This window comes from Halichoeres trimaculatus, unplaced genomic scaffold (genome assembly GCF_033239565.1).
Source record: "Halichoeres trimaculatus isolate MK-OKI-2021-1 unplaced genomic scaffold, fHalTri1.1 fHalTri1_scaffold_1, whole genome shotgun sequence".
Classification (NCBI taxonomy): domain Eukaryota; kingdom Metazoa; phylum Chordata; class Actinopteri; order Labriformes; family Labridae; genus Halichoeres; species Halichoeres trimaculatus.
Genome location: NW_027437179.1, coordinates 13,173,300 through 13,200,835, shown reverse-complemented (window position 1 = coordinate 13,200,835; position 27,536 = coordinate 13,173,300). Strand labels below are relative to the sequence as shown.

Sequence of the window (27,536 nt, the reverse complement as noted above, 5' to 3'; positions counted from 1 at the left end):
CATTAAAAAAAAAAAAAACAACCTTATGGATTTATTTATAAAAAAGCACTTCTGGCCTTTGTTTTTATGCAGATTGAGGGAGTAGATGCTTGAATATATTATTTATAATTGCAGAGGTTTTGCAACATGAAGGATAGTTTTTCTTCCCATCTGCGTTTCATTTTTCATTCATGTCAGTTTGTTTCTACTCTGCCCTGCTCCCCAAATTTACAGCTGGTGGGTCAATACCTCATTCAGACTGGGCTTACTCAGCTGCACATATCAGGTAAACTTATTTGATCTCAAAATAGGGTTGAGACTGCCAAATTCTCCTTTTCACTCAACATTTTCGAACTGCTCTTAGAATTAACAACTTTTAACATATCACAAAATGCAATGCAAAAGATTCCGTAATTGTATTAATTTGCCATCTAAGTAGCATTGCATCCAATTCATCAGTTCAATCATGACACCAGCTCGGGTTACAGTAGGGCTGAACAATTTATCGTTTTCAGATCGAAATCGCAATTTTAGACAATGCAATTTTGAGATCGCCAAAGTAGCAATTTTTTGCAGCGCTCCTGACTGACTCAGAATCTGTTGTGTCAAGTATTATACACATTCTGTTTTACAAATTTGTAGACAATCTATATGTCAAAAGTGCTGGTAAGCAGGTCAACAACACAAAGCTTCTGTTTAGGAGTAGAAGTTGATGAAAAGAGATTATTTATCATCACTATTGATGATTAAAAAATCGTGAATTGCAATATCTGCCAGAAAAATAAGATCTTTTCCTAAAATCGTTCAGCCCTACATGTGAATATCCCAAAGCTTGATTTGAAGAAAATTGTGAATCGAATTGAAATCACAATATCTGCCAGAAAAATCGCAATTCAATCTTTTCTTAAATTCGTTCAGCCCTAGGTTACAGAGAACTGAACTAAACTGAGCTGAACTGAACTGAACTGAGCTGAACTGAACTGAACTGAACAGACTAGCTGTTTAGTGTTACTCACAGCTCTGGGATGTGTCTGCAACATGTAACACTAGTGAAGTGAGTTTCCTCTATGTTTTTGACAGTCCATTGTCCACCATTACTCAGCTCATGACAGAAGTTTGTTTTGATTGACAGCATATCGAGGGTAGAAAGATAAAGGGTCATACCATCATGTGATAGCAGAGAGGGAGACAGTCAAGTTAGGTATAGCATCTTGTCCACCCCACTCATTGTCCACCATTACTTTACATCAGCATCACTTATTAACGGCTGTACACAATGAAATAAAAACACTTTATTGATCACTGGTTTGGGAGCTGGCAAGGTGACCAAACTTCTCGGAAGAGCCACACATCTGCATAGAAATTGAACATTGCTTGATTTAGTGGAAGGCTTCACACATGAAACAGGCTGAGTCTTATTTACCAAGCCACATTTTACAGTAGTTAAACTGTTTTTAATGAGACGTCAGCATTTTCCTGATGCAGAGTTGGTCTTTGACTTTCAGTGTTTTTAATCCCCAGAGTTTAAAAAGAAGAAAATGTTCTCTCATATTTAATCTAAAAGTCAAATATTCACCACAGGATTTACGCATCACAAAGGAATCATTGTGGGCTTCTGGAAACAGTTTTCTGAAAAGAGATTAAAATATGCAGTACATGGTCATTCCTGCGGTGTTACAGTGATTGAATTCACATCTGCATAAGGTCAAGGAAAACTAAGTTTGATTTGATGAACTAGTTGCATGTTGTTCTGAACAGAGAAGAAATGCACCACACTATGTTGTAAAAGAACAAAAGCTTGGGGACAATGACAGGATCAGTGTTTGGGTAAGAATAGATTTGGTGGTTATTACACGGCTACATACCACTGAGCTGAGAGATATTTTTCTATTTGTCATTCTGAGGTCACTGTATTCATAGTTTTTAATGATGAAATGATGCTTTGTTAAACTGCTTTCTTGTGAGGATAATTATCTGATCTCCAACTGATGAAAAATTATGTTTCCTGGGCACTGAGGAATCTGACAGCAGTGACTTCTCCAAGGCAACCAGATATGGATGTCTGTTCCCCTGACATAATAACACATTTAACCCCTAATTATAGGCGTACAAGCTGTTAACTGAGGATAATGAATCAAATCAGACGATAATTGTTTTTTGTGTTTGGGTGATCAAGTGTTTTTGTCGCGGTCTTCAGATTGCAGGTGTTAATTTGGCAGCTATGATTCCATGCTTGTATTCATTTTCTTTCTTTTCCATCTTAAATCTGTTTAGAGGACTAAGAACTTCTGAAGCCTTTGCTAATGCTGCTCCTGTTGAAAGTTTAAATATGCTTACAGTTTTGAACCAATGCAATTTGGCTCAATAGCAGCCCTTCCTTTCTTTTTCTTTTCTTTTTTTTTTTCCTTTTTTTTCTTTTTCTTTTCAAAGCATGTCTAAACTTTGTCGTTTTAAGTAGACCCCACTAAAACTTGTTCAGAATGTTGAAAATACCTGGACAGCAGCATGTGTGGACACAAATGGCGGAAATTTCTTAATCATTAGCCCAGAATAATTTTTGCTTTCGATGCTTTGCACCACCTCCCGACATGCAGCACCTATTCATCCAACAGAGAAAACTTCATGTGTCATCTGTGAAGAAAATGTGAACAAGTAATTTTTGGAAAATGTCACGGCAAAGGTCAAGAAAGCTTCTTTAAATTTTTGGGAGTGAATCTTTTTTAAGAGGCTTACAACAGTCAAGTGGTAAAATAATCCAACAATACCCAGTAAGTGATTGAATTCAGTCAGATGGCACAGTCGTGGCAGGCAGCAGGCAATGCAGAGCAGCAGTAGCTTGGTGTGTTGGGACTTGTGTTGGGAACTGCTCAGTTAGTGGACTAAGTTTTTAAAACTTACACTTCACTTACACTTCCCTTCCTTCATTTTGACATCTTACCATCAATCCTGCTAGTCATAAACATTAAAAACACTTCTATAATCTGCAGAAGTTTTATGAAAATTCACCTGCCATACTCAAGGCTTTCCCTGCTGAATTATAAACATCTCATATTCCAATTCCAGACACAGATAAAAGGCAACACTAACAAATACCTGCACTCATTAGTGATAGGAAGTTTTGGTTCTTTTCAGAGAGCCAGCTCTTTCAGCTCCTTGTTTAGTATCATTTGTAGCCTCATATTTTAGCAAATATTAATAATTGTGTATTGATAAACACTTGTGCATTCAGTGTCTTTATGAGAAGCCTCGTAATTGCCTCATTATGCTTTGTTCTGTTACAAAAGCTGGCTTTCTTGTTTTATTTAACATTTTAATCCAACTTTTTTTGCACTGATAATAAATGAACAAATGAATGCAATATCATCTCCTGAACACAAACCAACAGAACAGAAACAGATATTTTTCTTAAACTACAGCCAGATGCTTTTTTCACGATGCCGCACACTCTCCTCCTCACTGCTGTCTGCGTTCTCAGTCACTGAGCCAGGGACAAGATGCCATACCTGACTTGACTGTCTCCCTCTCTGCTTTCACATGATGGTATGATCCTATATGTTTCTATCCTCGATATGCTGTCAATCAAAAACAAACTTCTGTCATGAGCTGAGCTGAGCAGTGAGTGACTGGGAGCTGAGCAACAAAAAGAAAAAGTTATGATCTGGCTCTCACTCAGTGGAAGTCGGCTCCTCTGATTCACGACAAAGCATCATCTTTTAGAGCAGCATCTTTTGGGTGAGAAACACAACTAGTGTCCATCTTATAATTGTTTACAAATTCAAACAATGTTTCAAAAAGACTGAGAAAATGTACTGGCTTTTTTGTACATTATCCCAGTATTTACTGTTATGGTCATTTGCGGATCTTGTACTTATTTGTTTTTATGTAAATATGTAAATATGAATATTTTTCTATTTTTCTATATATCTTCTAATTTCTAATTTAATATTCTTATTCTATTACTCTTCTATTTTTCATTGTTATCATTTATTGCACTTTTTCTGTGAGCTGCTGTGAAAAAAAAAAATCCCCTATGGTGGATCCATAAAAGAATATTCTTAACTATATTCTATTCTATTCTAAGACTGAAATAAAGAAGAACACAAACTTTAAGTGCACCTCTTATAATGTTTTTTTTTCTTCATCCCTCTGGGCCCAAGCTTTTGTTTGCTGTTAATTTTGCTGCCCTATTTGAGGTCAGTAGGACCTAATTAGTAAAAAAGAAAGACTGAAAAAAGACTGAAAAAAACAATGTCCACATATGGGGAGTACTATGTCACAGCAAAATCCAAAATATACTGTCCCGATATAAGGAGACAGGGTCTGAGGGGGTTGTGCCTTTTGAGTTAGTGATGGCGCCACCCATTGGTAAGAGTCAATAGAACAGGTGTGACTAAAGGTTTTTGCACACTGTCTTTTTTTTTCGTCCAAAATTGACCCACTTTACAAAAGAAATTTGATCATGTAATGTCATTTACGTTTTCACTCTCACACGGAAACTTTCGTCCATTGTTTTTTTTTTTTTTGGAAAAGGTTTGTTTTTTTGCGTTTCTTTGCATCCCAGCACCTTTCCTGGGTAGTTGACCATTCAGAGACACTGTGGGCTACTTGCAAAATCACATTCTCGACATGTTTTCTCTTCACATTTTTTGCCATGTTTAGATGATGAATGAAGACTTGTGAAAATGTGTGTGACGGTGTGTCTGTGCCTTTGTGTGCACGCGCACATACCTCAAACATACTGACAACTGCTGCTCAGGTTAAATTACTTGATGATTCCATTTTTCTCGTACTACGAATTTTCGCAATAAATACAAAAACAAAAACATCAGATTCAGTGTGCAAGGTGTCCGTGTGGGAAGCTTTTTTCCCAAAGACCTTAAGACTTTTGATTTGTATGTGATTTAAAATGTGTGGGACATAACACTACATGTGTAGGAGAACTAGCATAATGAGCTGGACATGTCCACTTCCTGTCAAGCTTTGGCACTTATTTGGTATCTGCTCGTCTTGTGTGTGTCTCACCTGTTTGTAGGAGACATATATAGGCCTGCTGAAGATGATCCACTCCACCACCTTGCTGCACGGCGGAGTCGTCAGCGAGCCCGTGTAGCGATAGTAACTTCCCAGCGATGTCGGCAGAAGGTCCTTCAGGATAAACGGCTCCAGGATGGTTTCTTTTTCTGCATAGGAGAGGGCGGCACAAAGTGTTCTGATCAATACAACAAGATCTACACAACACTCCTTATTTCACTGCAAACCAGTGTGGCTGGGCCTTCTGGAGCACATCCAGCTGCTCCTGTTTCACAGCCCCAAGGTTTCTGTTATTGATTTCATTTGCATTGTGCCAGACTTGTTCAAAGTCCTTCTATTGACGGACATAATTGCACTTAACACCTATAATTATACCTCTCTTGTGCTGAATGGCATACACAATACAATCAACACAACAACACCACTTCTCTGATCCCAGGAGGAGACAGTGGAGTTATGTGCTGACAGAAAATGTGTGCTCCAAACTGTATTCATGCTTAAATTCAACGCTCTGTTCTGTGTGTAGGAAGTGAGGCACTAAATGAAATGATAAAGAGGGCGTTAAGCAGGAAAGTCTTTTGAATTATGCTCTCAGTGAAAGAAATCTAGATCTGCCAGGAGCGGGCATTTCAAACAAAGTGATTAAAGTTATCGGAAAAGCAATTTACAGTATAGTTGTTGTCAATTTCTTTTCTCTGAGTGTTTGGCCCAGAGCTACTGCTGACCTCAGATGAGATGCTAATTTGTTTTCTACAGCAGACATTAAACAGAAACGACCGAAAAATGAAAAACAAGCAGCAGCCGATTTTGTTGCTGGTGTGCAAAGACATTTCAAACACATCACGTCGGGTCATGTTGAGGCTATTTTATTTGGGGGAGTCCAAATTTGAAGTACTTCTTTGAAACCCTGACATTACAGATTAAAAAAAAAAAAACTTTTCATCATTTTGTCATCAACTCCTCATCAGTCAAAAAACATCCCAGAGGAGAAGATAAGGAACAGGAAGCGATTTAGACAGCAGGAGGAAAGAGTTGTCACCACAGTGGAGAGGAGGAAGTGATTTATGGAGCAAAAAAACGTAGAGAAGAAAATGAAAAAAAAAATGCAAAAGTGCCAACAGAGGACAGAATAATGACGTAAAGAGATGATACCAAGCTGAAGAAGAGAAACATTTGATCCACTGCTCCACAAACCATGAGGAAGGAGGCTGACAGGAGCTGAAGTGAAGGCTGAGGAAGTGTGTTTGAGCGTCCGGGACACTCAGCTGACGTGTGCAGCGGGGCGGGTCACTTGACAGAGGAAGCGACAAGCGGAAAAGGAGGTGCACAGTCTTTATTGGTGACAGATTAAACTACAGGTCCCCCAGCTCTTCCTCTAACTCCTCCTTCCTCTGAGTCCTCTTCCTCTTTGCTGTCCCGCTGACAGGAATGTTTCCCGCTGCCTCTGAAAAATGTATTTTCAGCTCCATCAAGTGCGCATACTGGAGCCAGGCAGGCGAGGAGGCAAAGACTGGGACCAGAGGAGGAGGGTTTAGTAGTTGGCGCACGGGAGCTGCATTGACTTCCCAATTATAAAAAGACTAAAAGGGACACTGACCAGCAAAAGGAAATACGACTCAATAAGGATTATGTCCTTTACCAAGCCAAGGTGTTTGTTTCCTCAGTCCACCAAGAAATTTTCAAAGCTGAAATAAGTTGGGCTACAGTCTGAGCATGCTCACACTGCCTTAGATTTTTGGTATAAGGGGGTCATAATTTCAATCTCAGCTGTTTTGAGAGCATTTTTGTTTTTCTTGACTTGGCATTAAATGACTCTTGGCACTTGCTCGGTGCCTCCCTATTGGCTATGGCTGTCTTGTGCAGCTGCTCTCTCTTCTTTGTCCTTGTTTCTGCAATTTTTTTCATCTCTTTTTCGTCATCTTTGTATTTGGAGCGGATCATTACTTTGTTTGGCTCATTTTTTTGGCCATGGACACCAAACTTTCTCTGGCTTCAGTGATATTTTTACTACTTTTTCTCCTGTGTTTGTCTGGAGATCCTACATGTAACCATGGCTGCATTGTTTACAAGTGAACTCAGCTGTTAGCAGCCTGTAGCATGTCAATGCTAACTGGTGTAAGGCCTGATGTCTACCCGTAAGGTGAGGAGAAGGAGGTGAGGATGACATGCTAGTTCTCTGGTGTGAGCTAAGAAGTGTCAACGTGGACCTGTCCTTCCATCCATCGTTATTGGGAACGTAAGATCTATCTCCAATAAGATGGACGAGCTAGCCATGCTAACCCAGCAACAGAGGGAATACCAGAGGGCAGAGTAGCATCAAGCTATTCACAGACATGGCTAATGGAGCTAACATCAGACACCGACGCCACATTGGAAGAGCTTCACCTGCTGTGAGCAGACAGGATCCAGGAGACAGAGACTGATATCAATAAAATCGATAAAAATCAATGAATGAAAGCGTCAACATTTTTCCACAATCAATCCAAAAAAATTCCAGAGTTTGGGAGTATTTTAGCGGGGGAGCTCAACAGCAAAGTGAGGAGTTACAACATCTCACAAACACTCCTTTCATATGTTGTGAAATGCAAGGTATGTCTTTAAGGACTCCTCTAGTCTTTTTATTAAATCATCATCCGGTTTGAAAACCTCTAGGAGTTCATTAAACCAACGTTAGAATTAGCGTTAGCTGCTACAGACAGTGGCAAGGCAGAGGGGCTGAACTGTTTGACCTGCAGGTGAAAAGATTGAGGAATAATCATTTTCCTTTTTGGCGCTCAAAGTTCTTAATCTGATGACACAACAATATATTTTCTGTTATTTTGCTCAAACTGTTGATTCTTTAAGCGACAATACATTCATGTCATTTACTTAATAAATGTAGCATCTGCTTAGTTTAAACTGTGTTTGAATATGTTGTTTTTTTTGTATATATTGTTAAACAAACAATAGTCATCAACTGAAATAACAAGGCATGTTTGGTTTTGTGAATTTTACTATCATGCATTCTCATCCTTTTTTTTCTCCTAATTCATCGATTAATGGTAAATATAATCATCAGAGTAATCGATTACTAAAATAATTGTTTGTTGCAGCCTTTATTAAAAAAACAAAAACGAGTTGATTTTAAAGCTGATCTTCGCTCAGACTTCAACTAGCAGTGTTTTCAGTTCAGCTCCACTGTAGCGTGTCTCTGTGCTCCCCATGTCATCATTTTCCGAGCGCCACACCGAGCGTAACCACCAGACAGCTGGCAGGCTTCCTCTCCTCCTCAGTGCTGTCGTCACTGGCCTCTGAAAGCGTGCAACACGCTGACTCCACGTCTGGCTTCTCTCATTGTGATGGTTTGTTTGTGTAGTTACCTGTCATGTGATCTGGTGACAACATGGAGTGTTTCATTCTGAAAATTAACTTCATGTTTAAGTATCTGCGTCTGACTCCCTGTCTTGCTTAATCTACCTCATGCTGAATCGATGCCACATGCTCTGGCATATGGCCTCTGGTCTTCCTGCCTGTGCACTCGGAGCTACAAAGCCAAAGTGCTGATAATGTGCAGTCTATGATGTCTGAGCCCCATCAACATCATTCAGATCATCATAAATGTGTATTTATTATAACTAAAAATGCATTTAAATGACATCTTTGCATTGACAGGCCTGCAACCAACGCTGGAAAGGACTTTACCAACATATAAAAATCTCATTGAGTTCTTTTACAATTTCAACTCTCAGTACACACCTGACTCAAAAAGGACTCTGAAAAAACTGTCATAACATGATGAACAACTTTTCCACTGGAGCTCTTGGATACTGAGCTCTCAAAAGAAGATAAGACAAAGAATTTAAGTGGCGAGGCAGCTCATGCAGTGACACCACAAGGTTCCTTTTTATCCTCCCACCAGCGCACGTGGTTGCAGCAGCAACAGTGGTGATGATGGAGAAAGGCCCAGATAAGTCTAACAATAGCAGGAGCAGTGTGAGGTGAGCTGTATCACTGGGTGTATTTCAGGCGCAGAGCCTCCTGCGAGGCTTTAGAACAGCTGTCCACACGTCCAGTTTCCATTAGCTGCTCAGTTTCTCACATAAGACTTAATATTTTACTGCACTACACAGAAAAACATGTACACTCCCCCACAGTAGACGTACGCAATGGCTCTGACTCTGGTATTTGGTGCTTGGATTGGTCGGTCCACCCTTGTTAGTGTATTAGTTCTGGATGAGAATTCAACATTGTGAAAAACTGTGTCTTTTGCTCGGTGAGTATGTGGTTTGCTGGTTTTCTGCAGCCAGGCTCTAGTGGATGCTCAAAGAACTGCAGTTTTTTGAACTTCAGCCTTGGCCTTCAGAGTTTTAGACAGGAATTTGCTGCTAAAAATTAAAGCTAAACAAATGTTTTTACAGCAGAACTTAAGATGTTTATAATGTACAAAAGTGAGTTTGGGCTTCAAACTTAGTTTTTTTTTTTTTACATGTGGTAACTGCACAGGGATGTGGGTGGGTCAGTAACTCATCCATTTTTCATTTCATAGAGGTCAGAAGTCACAAAATCGAACACCAATACAAGGGTCAACCATTAGTCTAAATAGTTAAACCTTATGTGCTGTTTATTCTTGTGTTAGCGGTGGAACTATTGTATTGTTGGGTTTTAGGGACAAGGTGTAGCCAGGCTGTAGTTAGCCTCGGTGAACCATTCGAGTGTGAAGTAAAGAAAAGCTGTACTGAGGGGCTGCTTGTGTTTGATGCTAGACCATTAGAAGTTAACACTGAATAGAGTATGTACGAACAGGCCACACTGAATAAAGCAAATCGGATAATACATGACCCAGCACATATCCTGAATAGTGAGTTTAAACTGCTACCATCAGGCAGAGAGTTCAGAGTGCCTCGATGCAAACGAAACAGATTTAAAAAGTCTTTTATACCTATGGCGATCAAACGAGTCGACGAGCTTGATTAATCAGCGTATTTGCATTTCCAGTCAGCACTCTGTTTTTGCAGAGATCAGCACTTTTCTGGTTCTTATCTATTTTAATCTTTACTATTTTATTGAGTGTTATTGTCTTGTTTTTGTCCTTTCTTATGGTCATGGTACTGTTGTTGTATGTGGTTGCAGCAGGGGCAAAAGGCCCAAAACAAATTTCTCTCTAAGACAATACAGGCAATCTTGAATCTTGAATCTTGAATAGCCATTCCCTAAAAAAAAAAAATTGAAGTAGCTGAGTGAACGGACAGTGGTGTATTAAGGCCACTAAAAGAAATACAAAAAGTTTTGAGAAAGAAAACTCAATTTTTTTTAGGAAACACTCAAAATTGAAAAGACATTCTCATTTATTGAGCCTGTCAAGAAGAAAACAACACACTGATCTGGATGAGGTGATTGCATTAATCCAACAAGAAATCCACTGTGGCGGGCAGATGAAGGTATACATGGTCACATCTCCAAGTTATTTAGATGGGTAATGTGGTAAAACAAGCCGTAATACGTTGAATAATTGATTTAAATGATCCTCCAGGATGATTCAAGGGCACAACAGCTCAGACGCCAGCAGTACAACAATGGACCAAATGCTCTAAATAAAAAACATAATGTGGTTTAAATACAACTGCAAGTTCACAAAGTCTGAAATGTACAACTTTGTAAACTTGCAAATTTTTGATGTTACAAACTTGAAAAATTGCGACTATACAAACTCAAAAAGTTTGAGTTTTCTTTCTTGAAATTCAGTTGTTCAAAAAATTTCTTTAAGTGGCCCTAATAGGTCGTGGTATGAATGCAATCATATGCAGGTGCTTTTGCTTTTCTGGTGGCCACTGTGATCCAAACACTGCTGCTTTCTACAACAGAACCTTGAGAGCAAAAACAAAAGCAGAGCTATCAAGTGAGAACCCCCCTTCAGCAGTGTTTTTTAATACGTTAGACTCATTAGATCTCAGGGAGGCTCAACACTTAGCTTTGGCATCCTTAAACCATTCCTCTCCACATCTGCTCTCGCTGCCACCACTACATCTGTGTGTGAAGAAGGAAATAAAGAAGTAGTAAAGATAGAGAAGACTCTGTAGAGAGGTGTTACAAAGCAGACAGTGCAGGCGAGAAGCCTGTTTGGGCTGGAGCTCATCCCTGCAGGGTTAGGCTGCAGAAAGCCCAGGTGAAGGAAAGCGTACAGGACTGCAGATAAAGCAGACATCAGTGAATTCAAAGGCTGTTGAGTTTCTAGTTTCAAGCTTTGCAAAGGTGAGCCAAGTCTTTGCAAAGAGATAAAGACTTACAGGGAGATATCTTTAGATTTGAAGTGGTTTTAAAGTTTTCAAGGTATGCTTGCATATAGCAGGTAAAACAACAGATATATCTGCAATGTGAACACTTTCTGAGAGCACAGCTTGAACAAGATTCAGAAGACAAACCATGAATGCTAATTTATTCACTGAATCCAAGTGTCCACTGGTTTAGTCCACAGAAAGGAAGAAGCAACAAGTAACAGCTTGCTGCCAGTTTATTGTCACCACCCAGTCATAATCCAGCCTGGCTTTACTAGAACACACTCAAACCCAGGAAATATATGGTCACTACCTTCCTAAGGTGCCTGTCTGTCTCTTCATTATCCCAAAGAAAGACTGAATATGTGCTCAAGTAATCGCCTTACACTGACTGAAGCACTGTTCATGACCACAGAGCTCTCAAATAAACTCAAACATTACAGTCTCAGGTTTGCAATCGGAACTAACAATAAAAACACAATAAAGACACTACATAAAATCCTAATGATTTCCACTCAATAAAACCCAACATTTACTGTCTGTTGATGACCCTGGATAGAAAGTCACTTACTCACTGTTTTGCAGTAAAAATCCACTTATCACTGCTAAATACAAAGTTCTCATCCAGGCATAAAATGCCACCTCATTTCATGTGCAAATGAAGCAATCTAACTGCAGTGGAGATAAATGAGCCTCTGGTTCTTTTATTCCTTTAACTGCTCTCCAACAGCCTTTAAAACTGAAATATCTCCACTGCTCTGAAAAACATGCGTCATTGTCCCTGTGTAACTTCTCCAAGACCTACTTTCCCCCAAAGCAGAAGAGTGCACAGTTCAAAAATCAATGGGAGAGTAGTTTATGACTCTACTGTATTTACACTCCTTCATCATGGATGGGTATGGTGTCCTCATGAGCTGAGTGACACAAGGTATTATTCATACTCAGCCATTGAGTTTAGTAGAGAAGGGTCTCTTTTATGATGATACTAATCACAGCACGTTTGGCTCATTAGTGAATACTGGAGACTAACTAATCGACACAGGGACTGGAAAAAAGAAACTGAAGTTCTAGTTAGTGAGCATGAAGCATAAGCCAAAAAGTTTCACTGTGTTTTCTGTGTATTTCCAATGACAGAGATGATCTGTTTCAGTAGCAGGGTGTGGCTGCACTTCTTAAAAAACATAAAGGCTGGTCTCAACTAGAAGCCTGTATTTATTTTGTGATTATCTGGACGTCTTTGCAACAAAGCGCTTTATGATATTTCACTGTCACTAAAAGTCAGAATAACACATTTCCTCAACAATATGGCAACACAGCTCTCTGTCTGTCAAGTTTGGGCTATAAAAGCAGCAGGATGATTCTTCTCAATTCACTTTCAGAAGGTTGAAAGAGAAAATAAGGGATGGATTCCACTGTTTGTCCATAAAAGATGGAATTAAAAAACATAGTGTAGAGCAGTAGGAGAAGAGTTGACAATCAGCTGGAGTGTGACACGACTGAGTCCACAGTGTGCAAGCATGGCAATGTTTGGTACTGCAGTGTTACATCAGCTGATCAGGAAGTGTGCATAAATAATTTTGGGTATCGCTTTACATTAAGGTCCTGTAATAAGCATTAATAAGACCTTTGTAAGTACTTATAAGATGCTTAATCAGATTATTATTTGTTTATAAGACTATATAAGTGCTTAATAAGTGTTTAATAAGATCATTGTAAGGGTCAGGCGTGAGGCCCTGCAGATTAGGTTTAGGCATGGGGCCCTGAGTGGTCAGGTTTAGGGGAAGGGCTGGGGTAGGGCTCATGAGAGACAAAAGCAGAAGACAAAAAACAAAGAGGGTTAGGCTCCATATAGCTTATAGATTAAATAAACATTTATTAAGCAGTTATATAGTCTTATAAACAAATAACAATGTTAACAAGCATCTCATAAGAACTTACAAAGGTCTTATTAACGCTTATTACAGGATCTTAATATAAAGCGTTACCTAATTTTGTCCCAGTCAGTTTTGCTAACTTTGTAACTCTTTTGTCATATTGAATGTGTATTCAGATCCCTTTTTTCTGACTGTCCAAAAAAATAAAAAATAAAATAAAAATAAAAATAAAAAAATCAGCAAAAAACCTCTGAACTTTCTGGTTTAAAAGAGACTTTTTGAGACTCAACAAAAAAGCACCAATCATTCTTACTCTTCCCAGTAGGTGCTGCTGTAGGCGAGACAGCAACAACAACAACAACAACAACAACAACAAAAAGTTAATAAAAAAATGTGCTATAAACTTGTTAAAACAACATATTTTTATTATTATTATTATTTATTTCTGTTGGTGTCATAGTATTTTGCACAACATTTCTACTATTTTTAACCAATCAAAGAGTCAGTCCCATTAAATTGTCAGATGGTGTAACCACAGGAGCAGTATTAAAAATTAACCGTCCAAGAAGTTATTCAAGTGTGCAGATGAAATAAGTTATTTGTTATGAAATATCATCTCAAATTATATCTAAATTATTTAATTTATCAAATTGGATAATGTGGCTTTTGCTGTACAGAGCAAGTCAGTATGTTGTACACATCAATGTTTTTTCTCTCCATTTTTGGGTCCGTTGGTTTAAAAGAGTTTATAGATTTATTTTTAAACTTTGGTAGACTGATAAAATAACATTCATAGTAACCTTTTTTGCACAGTATCAGATTTTTATGGGAAACAATGTTTACACCAATTGACATTTCTCGGTTTCACCACCTGGCCACATCCTTCGCCGAAGGGCCCTGCCCTGTCCAAAAGCAACCCAGTATTTACAAAACAGTCTTTAACAGTTAAAGTCAGAGATGATGTTCACCTCTCAGTGTCTAGACCGCAAATAAATCAGGCATGCACAAAGTTGGCTGATCGACAACAACTGGAATAGAAGATCTGGTGTAAGTTCAATTACAGGTCATAATCTGTCTTTTTAAGGGCTGTCTTCACTTACAACATTTTCATGAGTGAAAAAAAGACAAAAATTATCAATATTTCAACAATAGCCCCTTGCACTGTTAGTCTGAACACCTGATATTTCAGTCTAAATCTTGCCTCAGTGTTTACAGTGTTTCTTAAAGGTCATGGAGAATATTCGATTTGTGTTAATGTTGTCACCCTGTGCAGTTTATGCTTATATCTTGTCCCTCACATGACATTAGTCCTCTCTGTCACAGTGTAATAATGCCATTTAACAACTTTTAAGTGAGTTTTGGAACACAACACCTGTCCAGGTGTGTAAGAGGAGAGACAGGGATGACTTTTCTGTACTGGCTTGGAATAAAAGCCAAAACAACAACAAAGAAAAACCCCTCATCTCTGGCAAAAGTTGTTAGAAGCCTCTTCCCAATTGACGGCTGTCCCAAATACAGGCAGGCTCAGTCCAAAGATTGTATAAATAAACAAAATAAAATAAAAGCTTTTCACTGACATTTAACTGGAAACTATTTCATTGCACCAGTATTTCAAGAGCAGCATCAGCTAGCTTACGACAGCTCAGAGGGAGTTTTTATGACCACTTTTCAGCAAATCACTGAGATGACTGTAGTGTGGCTTCTCATGGTCCTATTTCAACACTGGACATGTGTCTTCCCTGGTGAAATTGCTTGAAAAGTTGTTGTTTTGTTATCTACCACATTCGTTCAATTCTTGAAAGTTGTTTGACATCCGCTCAAGTGCACCACAGAGGAGACACAGCATCATTCCAAGCCCAACACTGCATGTTGACAGGTTTTAAGGAAGAAGAAGTCTGTGTTTGGAGTGAGTTCAGTGCTTAGCCGTGTACAGAGGGACACCGAGTGAGGCTCTTGGTTTGTTGCCATTGTTCAGCTGCTGCATAAAACAGTATATTTACACACCCCTCTTGGTCAGCACTGTGTCATTTCCTCTGTTTATCTACTCAAGCGTCTTGAGCTCCCACTGCTCTCATGTCACCGTATTAAAATGAAGCCATTCCTCCTCGACGGCACAAATTACAAGTCCATTAATTCACTATCTCACTCACTGCACGGAGTCTCCACTGACTCGGCACTCTGCAACTCTGATTGGCAATTAATCTTTAAAGGGTGTACATGGCTTGTGGTGTTTTCCCTGGTTTGAGGCACCGTGTCGACCCCGTGGCATCCCAAGAAGAAAAATTTTGTGTTAATTTCCCTCCTCTCTCTCAGCCGCCTGTACTACAGTAACAGTATGTCTGTGTCTCGGCTGCTGATGGGGGTTTAATCCCAAACCGCTCTCTTTCACATCAGATCTGATGTGGCTCCACTGCACAGCACTTGCATATTAAGCTTCCTTTTCATCCTCTCCTCAAAAGGATTCCCAGAAATTTGGGGCAGACGCATCTATTAAATTGTCCCCATTTTTTTTCTTTCTTGGTGTATTTTGAGGATTCTGTTTGCACCCTCTAAACTTGATTTTTCGTGCTTTATGGTGTCTTGTGTTAGACATTTTGATCCAGCAGGTGTTTTTTTGGAGTCAACTTTAATCAATAATGTTGATAAAGTCAACACATCTTGCTGAAATGTAAAAAGTTGTGTCTGTTAGATGTCTATGTGATGATGTTGGAGGATATCTCTTGACAGGCGTGTTTCAGAGGAGCTCAGCTGAGAGGAGAAAACTTGAGTTTCTAAGAATAAATCCCATGTGCCCAGGAAACTGAATAGACTCCTCATCTACTTCCTCAAAAACAAGGTTAAGAAACTTTTTACACTTTGTTTCAAAGAGCAGGGAAGCATTCATATGTCCACATACATATTAAATCCTGTACACTGTTGAGGTCAGGCTCTGTCATCCAGTTAAAACACACAAGCTAAACACATCTGAACAGGACAGCTGGAGTCACATGACATAGGCTTTCTTGTGCCCCCTATCCCAATGCTGAGTCTCTCCCCTCCTCATTCATGATGTCACCATTGGTCTCTTAAATCCTTAAACCTGTTGACTTCTGGCCTTGATCTGCTAGATACACCGGTTCGAGGTTGGAGTAAAATATGGACATAGATCTGCCACATGGATGACTCGATGCTGTGTTTCAGGGCCTCACTTACTGTCCTGCTCATAGACTGTAAAAAAATTGGACGTCTGCTTGATCGGCTCCAAGTGAGGTCTCCACAAAAACTGCTCCCCCTGGTGGCTGGCTGCAGTATAGGTTAAAAAATCAGGCTTTCCAGCCATTCAAGATGGGCTGTAGTTAAACGTTAAAAAACTAATACACCTCGTAGAAATGTTTCTCACGTCTGATTGTTGTGGTGATTTGAAGATATTATTTGGCTGTCTTGTATCCAAGCCCTTTTTTCTGAAAGTTTCGTTTTCATTAGTTAAAAACAAGGTTTATCATAATTTTTAACGATGATTGACAGCTGCCGTTCACTTGTATTTTTTTCGGGGACTGTAAAAGATGTCAGGAGATGGAGTCAAGAAATGATTAGACTCTCGGAAGAAAAAATAATAATTTTTGTTTTTGTCACCTGGCTCCACTCAGATTCTCCCAGAATCCCTCATTGTCTCTACTGCGCAGACTCTGGCTGCAAACTGCTTCAATGGCTGCGCCTGTGATGGGGGAATTATGGCTTCAAAACTGTAATATGATAAATGGCGGAGCCACGCTGTCCACTCTATATACAGCCTATGGTCCCCCCAATACAAAAACTGATGCATCTTTTCACCACCATTAGACATCCGGTGAAAAAAAAAAACAGAAGTCTCGTTGTAATGGAGCGGAGATGAACCAGAGATGGATCTGGTGGAATTTGGCCATCAGTTCAAAAAACTTGTCTCAAATATTAACCTCTTAAAAGCTGACATGATACTATCAAAAACTGTAGAGCTCTTGCATAGCCAATAAACCTGGATCACTAAAAGGAGACAGAATTTTAACCCTAAGAGCATGCTGAGGTTGTTTATCTGGGAATTAAGAAAGGGTGAGAGTTTAAAATCCTGGTCTTATTGTGCTAAAATGTAACAAGTTTATACAGCATTTGAACAGTAGTTTTGAAGCAACCTTTATGGGCATAACGTGTTTAAATTAGACCCTCTACTACCACCCAACCACTGAGTATTTCACTTATAGCGCTCTGTTTTTTCTTAAATTTACAGGAACAGATGCAGAAAGAGGGCCACCTGCATCATGACAAACTCTGCTCATCCTGCACACACACACTTTTTGACCCTCTCCCGTCTGGCAGGTGGCTGAGGGGCTTTCGGAGAAAGACCACCAGGCTCAGGAACAGCTTCAACCCTCCACGACAGACCCCCACCTCCTATTCAAATCAGCCCCTCAGAATTACTGTTTTTTTTAAAAGTTATTTATCAGGCTTTAAACCGGACCTTAATGGTGAACTTTTACTCTACCTATGTGTGAACATGTGCTTTTATGACAATAAAGCCTCTTTAATATTGAATCTTGGTTATGAGTATAATATCTGACATTTCAAATAATCACAATTGGTGACACATTAAAAATATATCATATTTATTTAAAGAAAAAAAGGAGAAGGAGACATTTTAAAAGACTCAAAAATGACGTGGCTACAAGATGTTGATCTTAACGCAAGTCTTGTCCCTGAAAAGAAAGTTCAAGTCCAGAAAATTTGGGGATTCTGGGCCCCTATGCACATCTAGTTATTACTCAAATGGGACCATTAGTCCTAACGTACTGTTATGGAACGGCCCATTTGGCTGTGGTGTTAGCCGTATGCAAGTCTGCCAAAAACTGACCAATTAACTAATTGCACCATGAAAGCCAAGCAGGTGCAGAATGTCAGGGAAACCTCCTGACAAAAACAAAAAAAAAAACGCTATCCAAAAAGATTAAAATTGTGCATGCACGATCTGCATAAACAGTGAATTACAAAAAAACAAACGAAACAGAAACGTCTTAATCAGTAATGCAAGAGCACAACAGTCTTTAAACAGCCTAACAGGTGGACTCTATCATTCAAGTTTGTGGGGTTGTGGGGACCATTTCTGTTTTATTAGGTTGCATGATCGGCAGGTTTTAATCATTAATGCTAATTACAGTCAATTTAAAAAATAATGAACAAATTAATCAAAATTGATGTCTTTGTTAGTTGATTAAGTGCCAACCAGGTTCAACTTTTAATTACTTGTCTTCATCTATAAACATCAGACAAAAATACAAAACACAAAAACTGCGAAATTGAAAACTTCCCCTTGTTAAAACCTTAAAGACGTCACCCTTCATTCTGGCGAATCTCCCATACTTCTCTATAGGTCGTGAAGATACATGAAAACCAGTTTGAATCCCTCACAGAGCTCTAAATGAAACGTGTGAACACTGATGTCTGTCATTTAAAAAAAGTTCTGCACAGAGCTGGCAGCTGCAGCACTTTAGCTGACACTCAGTCCATGTGGACACCACACACATGCACGCCACAGCGGCTCAGCCTTCACATGCAGGTAGAGGTAAACAGTGTGGCCCAGGTGTAATGCCTCTTGACAGCAGTAAACAGTGTGACTCAGTTCTCCCTCCTCTTTCTTATCTAACACCTCTGATTGTGCTAAATGTGGGTGTTTTGTGAGGATGTTGATCTCTGAAAACTTTCATCACAACTACCGGGTTACACCACTGTCATGCTCTGCTTTCTGCTCCAGCACATTAAAATAAATCAGCATGAGTTTATTCAAATTCTGCTGCACGTGCACAGAGAGACAAAGAGGGGAGCAGAGTGTGCGTCCTTTTCCAAGTCCTCTCGCTGGCTGCCGGTTAGCTTTTGTATTGATTTTAAAACAGCTTCAGAAGTATATAAGACGGTACATGGCATTGTACCAGACTACCTCTCAGGAACGCTTTTAGTCTGTGAAAAGGAAGGCCTCCTCAGATCCGCTGCTGCTTCTCCTTTGGCTGTTCCTCAAAGCAGAACAAAAAACATTTGGAGCTACTGCTTTCAGTCATTACGCTCCAAGGCGCTGGAACAGCCTTCAAGAGGATCTGAGAGGAGCACAAAAGACTCGTATACTTAAACCCAAAAAATAAAAACACATTTATTTAGCCTGCCTTTGTGGAGTGCATCATGGATTTACTGATGCTACTAATGTCTTTTTAATCAACACCAAGTCTTTAAGCCTGTGATGCTGTGTAAAGTGTTAATGAAAACAGAATCTGACAGTTTGCTGATCATAAATGGCTAAAAGGTTGTTTAAAATGGACCAAAGACAACCAGACAATCATTAAAATATCATTAAAGTGTATGCTCATTTTCAGTTTGATTTTAACGACACATTAAAAAAGTTATGTAATGTTAAAAGAAACAAAAACAAAACCCTACATTTATTTTCAAGGGTATCTGAGTCACTAAAAAGTAAAGAGGAGAATTAGTTCACCACTCAGTGAGAGACTGGGTAGAGGAATATTTCTACAGTTTCAAAAAAGTGTGTTTGTTGGTTTTCTCCTCAATAAAGATTATTATCAAAAAGATCCAGATATAAACATCTTGATATAAAGGGGAAAACCTCATAACTGATACTTGATGGACGGGATTTTAAGGCCCCAGACTGCACTACACTAAAAACAGACATGACTCTGTAGTGGAAGTCCCTGCATTGGCTCAAATCACTCAAAACAGTGTCTGTGAAAACAGTTCGTTTCTGTTTTCAACAAAGCGCAGATTCACACTGCACCTGACAAAGAGAAAACTATTTGTAAAATCAATCAAAGGCACAGGCTCATTTAAAATAGACAGAGTTGGGAGGAACCTGTCCTGGTGTCTCACAAATCATTTCCCAACATTCACTGAACATTTGCTGCCTTTCAAATGACGCAGATAAATACAGCCAACTACTTCCTGCGGGGATCACAAAAGCGTGGCTGTGTAGTAGTAGAGTCCAGGTGGTGAACTAGCCTGCCTGAATCCTGACATGTCATCCACTGAAAACAACAAAGAAAGCATAACTTTTGATTTTCGCACAGCTAATTCAAACCTGGGCCACCTGTGCAAGGGTGAACCTCATGGGGCGTGACCTGAACCACTAGGCCATCTGCGCTCTGACAAGATTTAACTTCTCAACCCCAGAAACTGGTCTCCTCAGTTCTTAAATGTTTGTAGAGACTTGTTGAAGTAAGAGATAATGCAACACAATAGTAAACATGACCCCTCATAAATCTCATAACCTTCAGTGCTTTTTCCTTTAAGGGTCACAGGGGCTTGAACGTGTCACTGGATACAAGTGGGGCGCAACCATAGACAGTATAATTATTGGACATAGTGTCTTCAGTGTCACCCTTCTGTTCCTCAAACAGATTTATGAAGCAAATCGGCTGTAGCAGCCATATTGGAAGTGACACAAGCTCGAGTTCCAATTGCTATAATGACCAAAATTATACAATAAAAACAGCTTTTTTTTGTTTTTCTTGGTATGTATGTGACTTCCAGAGCCAGCCTTGGGTGGACACTTGAGAAACAGCATGTTTTAGCTCGTCTGCACTTTCTCATATTTTTAGACTGGAGGTTGCTGCTCAGGTGCAACAGTTTGCCAGACTATCACAGGGCTCACATTTAGACACAGACCACCAATCACATGCTCACCAATAAGAAGTCTAAAGTGACCGATCAACAGGAACGTTTTTTTTTGCTATGGGCAATGTGGGCGACTGCCCAGGGTGCAATCTATGTGAGGGTGCACTAGCGCCCAGAAGAAAAAAAGAAAAAAAAGAAAGAAAAAAAGAAAAAAAAAACAGAAAAAAACAAAAAAACAGGAGTTTTCTACACTATTGCTAATTTCCACATGGAGCAGGTGCTGGGGCGCCCCTATCATTACTTCAACTTGCTGCTGAGCCTGAGATTCATACACACAGGTTGTACGTGTGTGTCACTGGCCAGGGGATCAATTTGCGACTGCTGAGGTTGTGTGTGAGTGAGTGACAGCTGAAGCACAGAGGAGTTTTTCTAAACAAAAGCCTATTAAAACGTACCTGAGGTCATCTCTGTCTCAAGAGCATCTCTCTGGACTTGCCATATCAGCATCAATTACACAGTTGGACAGCAAATTTCGTATGATGATGTCATTAATGATTTTGCATCAAACAAGGCTAGAAAAGTCAGGTTTTAGATTGCACTTTTACACCTGTACTTTCATGTGGCCCAGGGCGCAAAAGTAGCCAGGGCCGCCCCTGCCAGTCAGTGTGATGAACATATTTTTGTATTATGAGAGAAAATTGAAGAACCAACATATACGCAGGGAGAAAATGCAAACGCCACACAAAAAGGCATCTGCCTAATGGGATTTAGCAGTAGCGCTAACTACTGCACCAGCATGAGGCCTTGTAACTTAAAACCTGTAGACATTTTTCGTAAAACATTTTTTTAATTTTCTATGTGTAATATTTATCTTTGAATTATTTATTAACAAATTCTGGCTTTAATTGGTTTGAAAATCATCACAATGTGTTTTTATTAAAATTTTCACAGCACAACAACTCTTCTTAAAATGGAGTATTATTGTTTAATTGTAGCATGCGACATTTTGCCTTCATAACTTTTTGAAAAGAACACTGAATTGCATTGGTTTGCATCAAAGTGATTGTATGAAAACGGTGTCATTGATTTCAATGACTATCGCTTCAAATATTACCCAGAATTCAGTACAATGAAACATTAAAATAAGAAGAATGAGAGCTGGGGAAAGCAATCACAGAGCCCCCTGCTCCTCCTCGCCTTCTCCTCTCCTCTGTTCCATCATCCCACTGCATCATTATCAGTCTTTGCATCTGCCTCCATCTCCCTGCAAACCCAGTGTAGACAATGGGCTCCTCTCTCTGCAGCCGAAGCCTTTCATGAGTCTTCTATGTAAATCAGACTCAGCCTTTTTACCGGCCTGATTTCACAGGGATGGCGCAGAGCTCGCTCGCTGGTAGCTAGTCAGAGGGCATTTGTTCCAGCAAGGTTTCATGTAAAATGCAACAAGGCATGAGGTACAAAGACAGAGGAGTCAGACCTGTGGTGCGTGTCCGCCAGACAAGCCCGGCAACAAGAGAGGAGAGCGCTGTGAAAAATTTACCCACCCGCTGCTCCATAGAGGTGCACCGGTGGAGACAGAGCGAATTAGCCAACCACATTCCCAGTGGGAAAGCTCGGAGCGTGGCCTTGATTGAACTTGAGTGGTCTTTGTATTAGATGAATTATAGAGGCAGACTAGTATTTCCAAGATAGCTGAGCCGGAGATAAAGTGCAAGTATCATGTGGTGGGGTTTTATCAAAGTTTTATTTGTGTATGCTGAGGCTCTGAAAATTCACTCTGAAGCCGTTCTGCTGCTGCAAGGCGAGTCAGGCCCTTTGGGGGGGACAAGACAGAACACTGCTTTAGGGTAAATGTTTTGATCATGACATAGATGCACTTCAGGGCTGTGTGCACGAGAAAACTGTTTTTCAACAGAGAGACTACAATGCTTGCAAAAACCAGTGTTAAACCTTCTAATTTGTTCTGTGAAGTAAAAAAACAAAAAAAACACTGAATCTTCCCAGAAGTCCTAATTTACTGTGTGAACTTGCTGCATGTGTGGTGCTTAATGATGCAAAAGGCTGAGATGCTTTGAGAGGGAGTACAAAGCTTCAGTGCCCTGTATTTAAAGTTTGATGAAACATTACACGTCACGGGTTCGTGTATCTGAAAACCTTTAGAAATCAGGACAGTGGCATTAAAAAATAACATCAAATAAATCCTGAACTGATTTAAGGACACTTTGATGTTGAAACACTTAGACTCATTGCACTCACTACTTCACTGGGATCTCTCTTCTGACAGTCTATTTTTCTCTTGGAGAAAAATGTGTGGCTGTTTTTCACACTGAAGCTGGATCAAACCAGCTAAAGTCCAGATTTTCTTGACCTGACTTGGACTTGAGCACTGATCACTCAGAGGAAAACTTGAACCTGTGCTCAAACATTGACTGCATTATGATTCAAACGAAAGAGAGAACAGAAAATTACTTATTGATGATGACTACAAGGACCATGCCTGTTCATATGTTCAGCAACAGTTCCTGCAAGGAAGCTTCAGAAACTGCCACAACGTGTTAGACTGTATGCTTCAAGAGACTTATGGCTAAAATACACCAGCTGTGTCTGCATTTCATTTATAGACTGTATAAAACCCCTGATGTCACCCGTCTGTTTCTGAAACAGAAAATGAAGCAGATTGGATATAGCAGCCATATTGGTTGTGGCAAGGGCTTCTCGTACAGCTATAGGGTGCCTGTTGGTCGCGTGGACCTGAGCTGTGCCTCTGATTGGATGAGCTTGGTATCTTAATATCCTCGAGTTAGAAAGAAAATTCACCCCCGTACAGTGAGTGCTGATAATAAAATTAGCGACTCAGACAGGAGATGTTTTTTGAACCAGTCTGTATATAAGACAATTTCTGCTTTGAAAACAGTGCATATGTGACTTTTGGTCAGCCTCAAGTGGACACTGGAGAAACAGCAGATTTAAGCACCTGAGCATTGTCTCATATTAGACCAGAGGTTGCCGCCTGGTTCTGTTATGGCAAATGGATCAAGTAGGTTTCATTCAAATCAATTCTGTTGCAGTACCTCTGCGTAGCTGGTACGTCATGTTGCAGGTAATACGCAGCCATCCTATTTTTTGATGGACTCGGAGCTGTGACGCAAAATTTCAGCATAGGGAAGATCAAGCTGGACAGGAAGTCCTGACTGGAAACTACCTAAAATGACCCAGTGACTTTCAAAATAAAACAAACCGTGTCAAAATTATTTCGTATTTAGCTTGACTACGATTACAAATGAACATAATGAGCGGAGCCAGACCAGGAGTCAACAGATTTGAGGTTTTTCAGCCCAACATGAATGAAGAGAGACTTATCAATGGAGTGTGAAGAGCAAGAACTCCTCGGTCTGTGACTGTCAGTCATGAGGCCTGTTGGACTGAACACGCAGCCAGTGTAAGTTGACAAATGCAGTCAAGACGCAGCGAAACACAGTCACACTGCAGATGTATCTGGTGTATATAAGGCGTTACAGGGAAAAATTCAACATCTTTAAAGTGTAATATAACCACTGAGAAGAAGTCAAGAACAAACTCAAATTTTGAAACACATCTGTGCAGGATTCAAGAAAAAGTCTTTGAGATGCTGACGACTGCTGGATACTGCTATTAGTGTCAGTAAGCTGCTCGCCTGTGTTGCCCCTTGATGTTCTCCAAACTATTTCTGTGCGTAGGTAATATGTCTAATTCTCTGAGAAAATATGACATTTTTGTTTTACTTGGAGTGCCATGATTCATCAACATCATCAATAAAAAATGAGGACAAAATTAGTTTCTTAAGAATTTAAAAGTTGGTGAGTCATTAGTGGCATCATCATACACTTTCATGCTGTGTGTGGATTCATGATCCCTTTCTGGAGGTAAACTGCTAAGGTGTGAGATACTATCTTTGCTAAGAGTGGGGCACGCCCAGGCAGCAACATCTGGATAACAAAAATATGAAGCCCTTATAGAAGTGCCTCAAACAGCAGTTCTTCCAGTGTCCACTTGAGGCTGGCTACAGAAACACCAGAAACTACAAGCACACCTAGCCTAAACAGTGGATCTTACTGCCTTAGTCAACAAATCGACTGCCTGTTTTAAAAATGATTGTTCAAAAACTGTACAACTTTTTCAAGTTTTTAAACGCACAAAAATTGGCTGTTTGGCCTCATCTTCACCCCAACAAAGTGAGGTTGTGTTTATCCCCCGAGGATGGGCTTCAAAACTCTGTATTAGAATCAAATGGGTGACATCACAGAGATTATGTCTACGCAAGAAAAATCTATAGGCATGACACGCAGCAACCAGGAAGCAACAGGTGAACAAAACATGGCCCAATAAAACCTCAAAGAGTAACAAGATCTTGGTTCGTTACTATCTTTGCTGGGTGTAGCACACAGCAGATAAATAAAACATGAAAACATGGTTGAGAATGAAAAACGTCTGAGTCAAAAGTGTCTGAAGTTTAGGAGCGTTTGACTCATGATTGCAAGAAAAATCAGCTTTGTACGTCAGCAATGTGTGAGCGCTGGGGAAGGCACGTTGACATTTAAAATCTTCTCCTAATAACACTTTATATTTTTTCTTCTCCTCTCTTTTCCATGCTCCTCTCCTCCAACAAAAACTTGGAGCAAACTTTACCATGTTGTACATCATTATGCTGCCTAATGCTATATTAGAATCATTAAGATACAGTGCAATTAAATATTCAAGTACTAGAATAATCAATTTGATGATGACAAGACAGTTATTGAAATACCCAGCAGTAGACACAGTTTGATTAGTTGGGTAATCAAATTTGCACCACTGATAATTTTTCAATCTAAGATAAAAGTTTTTATTCTCTAAGTGAGTTGGATCTGAGCTGTTCTGCCACCACTTAAATATTTCACTTATGGTGATCAATAAAGTTTATCTTTAACTTTTTCTGTGCTATTACACTTTTCTGCTTTTCATTCTTGTCCATTATTCATGCAGAAGCTGTCTGAGTTTTTTGTAGATGTTTAAATCTCTGCTGATCTATTTTCACCAAAGGTCTTGGTTAGCAGAGTTTGTTATGAACCATCCTGAGCAGGAAACAGGTCAGAAAATATTCAGTTCAAACATAATGAGCAGACAGTGCAAAGCTGGTCTTCAGTCTAATCGGGACATGTTTCATTTTCTAAAATACATCATGAGTGCCGACAGTTAAATTGTTCTGCAGTAATAGTTTGCAGATAAATGTGGCCGCAAATTGAGTTGAATTATTTAAGCAGAATAAATCTCATGTCCCTAAAAACACTGAAACCTGATTGGTGGATGGCAAGAGTCGATGTGGAGTAAATCAGGTCAAACTGCTGAGTCAAGGCTTTCCACTCCAGCTGCTGCACACTGGTCAGACTGGATGACAAGTCTTCTTGTGGTCTGGTGAATATGGAGGTTGAGGTTCTGACTTATGAGCAGAAGTTTAAAATGAAGTTCTGCTCCAGGCCAATATTTCTCAACTGGTGGGTCAGGACCATGAAGTGTGCTCGGGAAAAAAGGCCCATGACTTTTACGTTCCTGGCAAAACATTCCCAGGAATATATGGCTCCTGTGGCCTATTATTTATCTGTTTCCACCTGGCAAAAGACCTGGGTATATGATGGAAATCAGAACAGTGACGTCTGCAGGATGAAGAAAAAAAAATAAAGAAGAAAAAGAAAAATCAAATGTAGTACACAGCCAGACCAGCAGAGGGCAGTTAGACCACAATATTGCACTGCAGCTGTTTTCTTTTTTATTTGGAACACTGGACTTGTCCGCCTTTTAAAGCACGAGGACATATCATATGTTTATAAAACTAAACCAGGATGCATTTCTTGCAGGTTCTTTAATGTTTCAGCAACTGTTGTGAACTCAAAATCCACTGACACATTCAGCTGAAGGTCTCCACTTTTACAGGGTCACTCTTCAAAGTGTGTCAGTTCTTGCAAAAAATAAATCTCACAAGTAGGGCTGCAGCTATCAAATATCTTAGTATTCGAGTATTCTACTGAAAATCCCATCAATTAATCGAGTAATCGGATAAAATACATTTTTGTTCAGTTAAAAAGCAGTTATTTTTCAATGAAAATTTTTCTCTTTTAGAAATTGAATTTTCTGATACAGCATGTCAATAAGAGCACTTGCTTTGACACATTTTTTGTGCCTTGTACATCTCATCAAATGTTATGGACCCAAATGGCACCCGTTTCGTAGAATGACCCATTAGTCTCCAAACTCCAGAAAAGAAGCTAGATTTGTTGCTAGTTGCTATTTTGTATAAGAGTTAGCTTGAGGGGTCTGAAAACTCTCTTAATATGGCCTCAGCTCTATTTGAAATACCACTTTTTGATCTTTTTTAAAATTAACCGATTCCTCGAGGCGGAGAAAATTACTCAAGTATTTTTTTGTAATCGAGTACCTCGAATCATTCGAGGAATCGTTTCAGCTCTACTCACAAGATTGCAAAGTTTGGAGTTTGAAATGACAAAATCAGGCTGTTAACATCAGCTGAAACATTTTTTCTTTTTGGCATTTCATACAATTGAAAATAGTATCATTCCAACTCTGACTCAGCACTGAGACTACTCACCATGATGAACCACACCCTTCAAGCCATGGATGATGGGGTCAACAGCGGGATTGTCCTTCCCTCCCACCTGAGGAACACAAACAAGAAACCCAGTTATCATCAGATTGTGTTTCTATAAACTGGCTCCTCAGCAGACGCTGAAAGTTGCAGTAACATTGGATT

General features: G+C 39.6%; 1 protein-coding gene across 2 annotated transcripts in view; it reads right to left on the bottom strand.

Annotated features, from left to right (window-relative positions):
* The window catches only part of LOC141787971 (receptor-type tyrosine-protein phosphatase gamma-like), a 613,454-nt gene that overhangs the window by 107,766 nt on the left and 478,152 nt on the right, over positions 1–27,536 (bottom strand). For both annotated transcript variants that reach the window (XM_074666742.1, XM_074666750.1), the window contains 2 exons: positions 27,375–27,441; positions 5,002–5,159 (listed from right to left, as the gene is read on the bottom strand). In XM_074666742.1, coding sequence (XP_074522843.1) covers positions 5,002–5,159; positions 27,375–27,441 — 225 coding nt within the window. The remainder of the gene's footprint in view (positions 1–5,001; positions 5,160–27,374; positions 27,442–27,536) is intronic.